This window comes from Mandrillus leucophaeus, unplaced genomic scaffold, assembly GCF_000951045.1.
Source record: "Mandrillus leucophaeus isolate KB7577 unplaced genomic scaffold, Mleu.le_1.0 Scaffold813, whole genome shotgun sequence".
Taxonomy (NCBI): Eukaryota; Metazoa; Chordata; class Mammalia; order Primates; family Cercopithecidae; genus Mandrillus; species Mandrillus leucophaeus.
The window spans coordinates 502,840-512,103 of record NW_012108842.1 but is presented as its reverse complement, the minus strand read 5'-3'; the positions used below and the strand labels follow the sequence as shown (position 1 = coordinate 512,103).

At 34.5% G+C, this 9,264-nt stretch overlaps 1 protein-coding gene across 1 annotated transcript in view; it reads right to left on the bottom strand.

Moving 5' to 3' along the window:
- UGT2A3 (UDP glucuronosyltransferase 2 family, polypeptide A3) overlaps positions 1-9,264 on the bottom strand; it is a 35,790-nt gene that overhangs the window by 20,154 nt on the left and 6,372 nt on the right. Inside the window, exon 2 of the mRNA XM_011967869.1 lies at positions 8,566-8,714. Coding sequence (XP_011823259.1) covers positions 8,566-8,714 — 149 coding nt within the window. The remainder of the gene's footprint in view (positions 1-8,565; positions 8,715-9,264) is intronic.

Genomic DNA, 9,264 nt, shown 5'->3' with positions numbered 1-9,264 from the left:
CTCAAAATAAAGGGATGAAGGAAGATCTACCAAGCAAATGGAAAAAAAAAAAAAAAAAAAAAAAAAAAAAAAAAAAAAAAAAAAAAAAAAAGCAGAGGTTGCAATCCTAGTCTCCGATGAAACAGGCTTTAAATCAACAAAGATCAACAGAGACAAAGAAGGCCATTACATAATGGTAAAGGGATCAATTCAACAAGAAAAGCTAACTATCCTAAATATATATGCACCCAATACAGGAGCACCTAGATTCATAAAGCAAGTTCTTAGAGACTTATAAAGAGACATACAAAAATTATGGGAGATTTTAACACCCCACTGTCAATATTAGACAGATCAACAAGGCAGAAAGTTAACATGGATATCCAGGACTTGAACTCAACTCTGCACCAAGCAGACCTAGTAGATATTTACTAAACTCTCCACTTCAAATCAATAGAATATACATTCTTCTCAGCACCACATCACACTTATTCGAAAATTGACCACATAGTTGGAAGTAAAGCACTCCTTAGCAAATGCAAAAGAACAGAAATCACAACAAACTGTCTCTCAGACCACAGTGCAATCAAATTAGAATTCAGGATTAAGAAATTCACTCAAAACCGCACAACTACATGGAACCTGAACAACCTGCACCTGAATGACTACTGGAGAAATAACAAAACGAAGACAGAAATAAAGATGTTATTTGAAATCAATGAGAACAAAGATACGATGTTTCAGAATCTCTGGGACACATTTAAGTCAGTGTGTAGAGGGAAATTTATAGCACTAAATGCCCACAAAAGAAAGAAAGAAAGATCTAAAATCAATACCCTAACATCACAATTAAAAGAACCAGAGAAGCAGGAACAAATAAATTCAAAAGCTGGCAGAAGACAAGAAATAACCAAGATCAGAGCGGAAGTGAAGGAGGTAGGTACACAAAAAGCCCTTCAAGAAATCAATGAATCCAGGAGCTGGTTTTTTGAAAAGATCAACAAAACAGACAGACCACTAGCAAGACTAATAAAGAATAAAATAGAGAAGAATCAAATAGACACAATAAAAATGATAAAGAGAATATCATCACTGTTCCCACAGAAATACAAACTATCATCAGAGAATACTATAAACACCTCTATGCAAATAAACTAGAGAATCTAGAAGAAATGGATAAATTCTTGGACACATACACCCTCCTAAGACTAAACCAGGAAAAATTTGAATCTCTGAATAGAAAAATAACAGCCTCAAAAATTGAGGCAATAATAGTCTACCAACCAAAAAAAAAAAAAAAAAAAAAAAAAAAAAGCCAGGACCAGATGAATTCACAGCCGAATTCTATCAGAGGTACAAATAGGAGCTGGTACCATTCCTTCTGAAACCATTCCAATCAATAGAAAAAACAGCAAATCCTCCCTAACTCATTTTATGAGGTCAGCATCATCCTGATACCAAAACCTGGCAAAGACACAACAACAAAAAAGAGAATTTTAGACCAATATCTCTGAGGAGTATAACTGCAAAAACTCTCAATAAAATACTGGCAAACCAAATCCAGCTGCATGTCAAAAAGCTTATCCACCACGATCAAGTTGGCTTCATCCCTGGGATGCAAGTTTGGTTCAACATCCACAAATCAATAAATGTAATCCTTCACATAAACAGAACCAATGACAAAACTCACACGTTTATATCAATAGATGCAGAAAATGCCTTCAACAAAATTCAACACCATTCATGCTGATAACTCTCAATAAACTAGGAATTGATAGAACACATTTCAAAATAATAAGAGGTATTGACGACAAACCCATAGCCAATATCATACTGAGTGGGCAAAAACTGGAAGCATTCCCTCTGAAAACTGGCACAAGACAAGGATGCCCTCTCTCACCACTCCTATTCAATGCAGCGATGGAAGCTCTGGCCAGGGCAATCAGGAAAGAGAAAGAAAAAAAGGGTATTTAATTAGGAAAATAGTAAATCAAATTTTCCCTGTTTGCAGATGACATGACTGCATATTTTAGAAACCCCTTCATCTCAGCCCAGAATCTTCTTCAGCTGATAAGCAACTTCAGCAAAATCTCAGGATACAAAATCAATGAGCAAAAATCACAAGCATTCCTATACAACAATAACAGACAAACAGTTAAATCATGATTGAACTCTCATTCACAATTACTACAAACAGAATAAAATACCTAGGAATCCAACTTACAAGGGATGTGAAGGATCTCTTCAAGGAGTACTACAAACCACCAGTCAATGAAATAAAAGAGGACACAAACAAATGTAATAACATTCCATGCTCATGGATAGGAAGAATTAATATAGTGAAAATGGCCATATTGCCCAAGGTAATTTATAGATTCAATGCCATGCCCATCCATCAAGCTACTGATGACTTTCTTCACGTAATTGGAAAAAAACTACCTTAAAGTTAATGTAGAAGTGAAAACGAGCCCACATTGACAAGAAAATCCTAAGCAAAAATAACAAAGCTGGAGGCATCACAGTACCTGACTTCAAACTATATTATAAGGCTACAGTAACCAAAACAGCATGGTAATGGCCTCAGAAATAATACCACACATCTCTAACCATGTGATCTTTGACAAATCTGACAAAACCAAGAAATGGAGAAAGGATTCCCTATTTAATAAATGGTGTTGGGAAAACACACTAGTCATATGTAGAAAGCTGAAAATGGATACCTTCTTACACCTTATAAAAAAATTAATTTAAGATGGATTAAAGGCTTAAATGTTAGACCTAAAACCATAAAAATCCTAGAGGAAAACCTAGGCTATACCATTCAGAACATAGGAATGGGCAAGGGCTTCATGACTAAAACACCGAAAGCAATGGTAACAAAAGCCAAAATAGACAAATGACGTCTAATTAAACCAAAGAGCTTCTGCACAGCAATAGAAACTACCATCAGAGTTAAAGACAACCTACAGAATGGGAGAAAATTTTTGCAATCTACCCATCTTACAAAGGGCTAATATCCAGAATCTACAATGAACTTAAACAAATTTATGGGAAAAAAACAGACAACTCCATCAAAAAGTGGGCAAAGGATATGAAAAGACACTTCTCAAAAGAAGACATTTATGAAGCCAACAGACACATGAAAAAATGCCATCATTGCTCATCATCAGAGAAATGCAAACCAAAACCACAATGAGATACTATCGCATGTGAGTTATAATGGTGATCATTAAAAAGTCAGGAAACAACAGATGCTGGAGAGGATGTGGAGAAATAGGAACACTTTTCCACTGTTGGTGGGAATGTAAATTAGTCCAGCCATTGTGGTAGACAGTGTGGAGATTCCTCAAGGATTTAGAACTAGAAATACCATTTGATCCTGTGATCCCATTACTGGGAATATACCCAAAGGATTATAAATCATGCTACTATAAAGACACATGCACGCATATGTTAATTGCAACACTATTCACAATAATAAAGACTTGGAACCAACCAATATGTCCACCAATGATAGACTAGATAAAGAAAATGTGGCACATATACACCATGGAATACTATGCAGCCATAAATAAGGATGAGTTCATGTCCTTTTGAGGGACATGGATGAAGCTGAAAACCATCATTCTCAGCAAACTATTTCAAGAAAAGAAAACCAAACATTGCATGTTCTCACTCATAGGTGGGAATTGAAATAGGTGGGAATTGAACAATGAGAACACTTGGACACAGGAAGGGGAACATCACACACTGGGGGAAAAAATGGCACTACTAGAAAACAGTATGGAGGTTTCTCAAAAAATATTAAAAATAGAATTAACAGGGCAGGGAATCTATTAATTCTAAAAATAGAATTAATCACGCACCTGGCCTGTTGTTGGCTGGGGAGCTGGGGGAGGGACAGCCTTAGGAAAAACACATAATGTAAATGACAAGTTGATGCATACAGCAAACCAACATGGAATATGTGTATCTATGTAACAAACATGCACATCATGTATATTTACCTTAGAACTTAAAGGATTATATATATAGATGTCATCATCAAAACGGTATGGCAGTGTCATGAAAACAGATACATAGACCAATGCTATATAGAATAGAGATCCACAAAATAAATTTATGCATTTACTGCTATCATAGTATGGATAGTTGAGCCCTCCACACTTCATGTTAAAATTTGATCCCCCATATTGGGGGTAGAACCTAACAGAATGTGCTTGTGTCATGGAAGCATATCCCTCATGAATAGATTAATCCCCTGCCTGGGAGGCGTATGTTTATTAGTTCTTATAAGAGCTAGTTGTTTAGCAAAACTTGGCACTCCCCCATATCCCCTCTTTGTGGACTCATCTCTTGTCATGTGACCTTTGCATATACCACCTCTTGTTTGCCTTCTACCTCAAGTGGAAGCATCCTGAGAACCTTGCCAGAGGCCAAGCAGAAGTCAGTTCTGTGCTTCTTGTACAGTATGCAGAACTATGATTCAGATAATTCTATTTGCTATATACATTTTCTAGTCTCATGTATTCCTTTATAACAACACAAATGGAGGAAGATAACAGCTAATTGACTTTTGACAAAGGTGCCAAGAACACATAATAGAAAAAAGACAACCTCTTCACTAAGTGGTGCTAGGAAAACTGCATATCCACATGCAAAAAATGAAACTAGACCCCTTTCTCTCACCATATACAAAGTAAGTAAAAATGAATTACAAATTTAAAAGTAAGACCAAACATTATACAATTACTAGAGGAAACTATAAGAGGAATGATTTGTGACATTGGTCTAGGCAATGATTTTTTTTTGGATAGGACTTCAGAAGCACAGCCAACAAAAGCAAAAGTATATAAATGGGTTATATCAAAGTATTGAGCTTGCGCAGAGAAAATGAAGCAAACAATAGAGTGAAGAGACAATCCACAACACGAAAAAAATTTGCAAACTATGAATCTGACAATGAGTTACTATCTCAAATATACATAGAAGTAACATCAGTCAATAAAAATAAATTACTAATTTGATTAAAAAATAAGTAAAATACCTGAATAGACATTTCTCAAAAGAAGACTCTCAGTGACTAAGAAGTATATTGCAAAATGCTCAAAATCACTAATTATCAGGGAAATGCAAATCAAAACTAAAAGGAGATATCACATCATCTTTGTTATGGCTATTAACAAAAAGACGAACAAAAAAACAAGTGTTAGCAAGTATGCAGAGAAACAGGATCTTTTATAAAGTGTTGAGGAAAATGCAGATTATTAGAATCAGTAAAGAAAACGGTATGGTAGTTCCTCAAAAATTGAAAATAAAACTACCATATGATACAGCATTTCCATTACTGGGTATATATATAAATAAACTAAAAAGTCATAGAGATAGCTGTCTTTCTATGTTTACATCACCATTATTCATATACCCAAGGAATGAGTCAACCTATAAACACCCTTTAATGAAGAAATACATAAAGAAAATATGGAAAAAATATATACATATACATATGTGTCCATTCCATTGGATATATATATGCTTGTTTGAATATATATATATATTCAATGGAATTAATATATATATAATTGAATATATATATTCAATGGAATTAATATACATATAATTGAATATATATACACATATATTCAATGGAATGGATATATGTATTATGTGTGTTTTTCTGTATAGCTATATATATCAATTCCATTATATATATATATATCCATTCCATTAGATATATATAAGTGCTATTTCTATTATATATAAGCTTTTTTTATAGCTCAATAGCATTCCACTGGAGAGAGGGATATATATTTTTTCCAATGTGTGTGTATATATATCCATTTCATTAAATATATATATAAAAGAATGAAATTTTGTAATTTGTAGAAACATGAATCAACCTGCCGAGCATAATGTTAACTGAAATAATCCAGGCAGAGATAGCATGGTATCCCTTATATGTGGAATCAAAAAAATTAATCATAATGGAAGTAGAGAGTAGAATTGTGGTTACTAGAGGGTGAAGAGATAGTAGGGAGGGCAATGAGAAATGGTGGATCACGGGATTCAAAGTTATAATATGGAAGAATGTGTTCTGTTATATTAAGTTGTTGGGTAACTATAGTTAATAGTGATGTATTACATATTTCAAGATAGTTAGAAAGCAAGTTTTTGAATGTTATCACCACAAAGAAATGATAAATATTTAGATGATGGGTTTATTAAGTATCTTGATATCATTATTATAAAATGTATAAATGTATTGCAATACCACAGCATTTCTTTTAAGCATGTGCAGTTATTACATGTCAAATTTTAAAAAGAAAAAGAAAAAGAAATATTTAGTGTAAGACAGCCCTAAACTGTGTCTCAATTAAACTTGTAAAATTATCAGCACGAAAGCTTTTACCTAATAAATTAATACTGTATGGATCCAACTTTTTAAAAAAATGACTTCTATGATTATTTATGTGAGTGTGTGTTTGTGTGTGTGCGTTTGTGTGTGTGTGTGTGTAAAATTTGGAGCGTGAGAATAAAAGCTAGTATGGCATGGGAGATTACCTAGAGAATGATGAAAATTGTCACCTCTCCTTCTGTATCTCTATTTTAGATACAGATGCCATGACTTACGAGAGCTTGATTTTCTGTTATAACTTTCCTGGTAAGTAAAATTATATTAACAATTATTAAATAAAATTGTATTCATCAGTACACATCTTACCACAAAGCCCATAATTTTTCTGGAAATCCTAATGGCTCTGAACCCTTCCTAAAAGGATTTCGATTATATTTCCATAAAACAGGAAATGAGGTTTTTCTTTTCACCCTGCAGTGATTGGTAAACCTAGTATTGTTACCATAGCTACAGTGGTAAATTCTTACAATTTTATGTTGTCTAGCTATGCATTTAAAATATAAGTTGAACTTTCCCATAGCAGAAGCAGGTCTCAGTCAACACTGACTCTGCTTAAAATCTTCCACCTCCTTCCATTTCTTCAATGTGTTCTGTCAGTATCTTTGCTTACACACTGCCTCCTGATAATCATCCTATAGGACATCTAGATACAACTTGCATCACTGATCCTCTGTACTCCACAGTGACTGTGCAGATATGCCCAAGTGACTACCTTTCAGTCTCAGAATGCCTCCAAGGAATTTGTGCCTGCTTGCATTAAACCTCCCAATTACAGTTCCCCACTGGAAACCCACGTAGGTAACACCCTGGATCTCAGTAAACATTTTGGAACACAGATCCCTCACTCTCTTTCTTGGTCTCCACTCATTGGTTGAATGTGCTTTTCCCAGAGAACTTTCTTATTCCCAATGTTCCTATAAGGGATACTGAACTCTTTTCTCTAGAAATGGTGAAAGTGCACAGCTTCTGTTATTTTATGTATTTGGTTAAGTTTCTCCTCTGTTTCTCACTTGACCAACACAAACATAACATCTGGCCTGGTCACGATTTCCTATAGAGTGGTTATCTTTGTAAAAATAAAGAAGACATAGGACATACAAGAGACACATTGGTGTCTTCCAGTGTAAACAAGTTCCCTATAAGAACAATCTTGGTATAGATTGCACACTTAGGCATTAGGCTGTTCATCAGAATAAGAAGTATCTCATGAAAGGTAGATTATGAATTTCCATGACTAAATACCCTGGAACCTTGTCAGGTCAAAGCTACAGCTAATAGCCACTTTTGGGACAATGAACTCAAGACATACTTACAAAACTATTAAAAAATGAGAACAGCTGTTACTCACTTTTGCTTCTCAATATTGTTTCTTTCAACATTCCTTGAACTATAATTTTTTCCTCTGATCATTTAGGAATATAGTATACAATTTTGTTTTCACTCCAAAAGAAACCTGCAGGCTGCAAAATCATTTCCATGAGCTCTACTTTGTCCTGATGACTCTCAATATTTAGATTTCTGTCTACAGAGATTGAAACCTTGTTTTTCTCAAGTGGCTTTTATAAAACCTCATCTAAAATTCTCATGAGCTCTAAGTGAATAGTCACAACACAGAATTCATCACATAAATCACAAACAAGATTACTTCTAAGTACTTATTTGAGTAAAAGCCATCATTATGTTTAAACACTTAAATATTCCATTTATAGAAAATTTCCTTTATTTCTTGTCTTCCTTCATCGCTTATTTTCTCTCACTCACCAACTCCTGTGGAATGTCTCCAATATGTCTCATGAAAATACGATTATTTCTGTACTATCATGACAAATATCCTTGTTCATAAGCCCAGTTTGATTGTGAGAAAGGATTGATCATTCTTTTTAGTGATCTTCATGGCTCCAATTCCATACTAATTCAATGTATTCTCCAAACTATTGTAACACTAGTATTTTAAAATCTATTCTAATCATGACATTCTTCTGCCTACTTTCTTATCATAATGCAGAAAACACATATATCACCTATAAAAGCCCCTGTGGCATGGAAAATAAATACAGAGTTGCAAACAGAAGACATTCAACATCATCTTTCTATAACTAAGGTTGTAATCTTTCAGGGGAAAACAAGTCATGTCATAAAGTACATAATATTCCTTAATATAATAGTCCTACCTTAGGCAAAGGTTTGGCAGGTTTACAGTGTAATCCTCCTACAAACTCAAAATTAGGTTGGTATGGTTGAGGATATTCAAAATCCCAATATGTTCGTATTAGCCATATCTCAGCTTTTCCCACAGTCTCACATAATGTAGTGGGCCTTCCTAAATAAAATAAATAACAGAATGAATTAACATACAATTTAAATAAAAATTATACCACTAATTTTTCAATAAACTATTAAGAAAAAAATAAGTTTAGGTCCTCTAGAACAGCATGGCTTTTAGATGTCAAATGAAAGGGAAAATTATTGAAATAATACAGAAGAAAAAAAAGAAAGAAAGGAAAAAAGAAAGAAGACAAAGAAAGAAAGGAGGAAAGGAAGGAAGGAAGGAAGGAAGGAAAGAAGAAGGGAAGGAAGGAAGGAGGGAGGTAAGGAAAAAGGAAGAAAGGAAGGAAAGAAGGAAGGAAGGGAGGGAGGGAAGGAAGGAAGAGAGGGAGGGAAGGAAGGAAGGAAGGAAAGAAGGAAGGAAGGGAGGAAGGAAGGAGGAAGGAAGGAAGGGAGGGAAGGAAGGAAGGAAGAAAGGAAAGAAGGAAGGAAGGGAGAAAGGAAGGAAGGAGGAAGGAAGGAAGGAAGAAAGGAAAGAAAGAAGGAAGGGAGAAAGGAAGGAAGGAGGAAGGAAGGAAGGAAGGAAGAAAGGAAAGAAAGAAGGA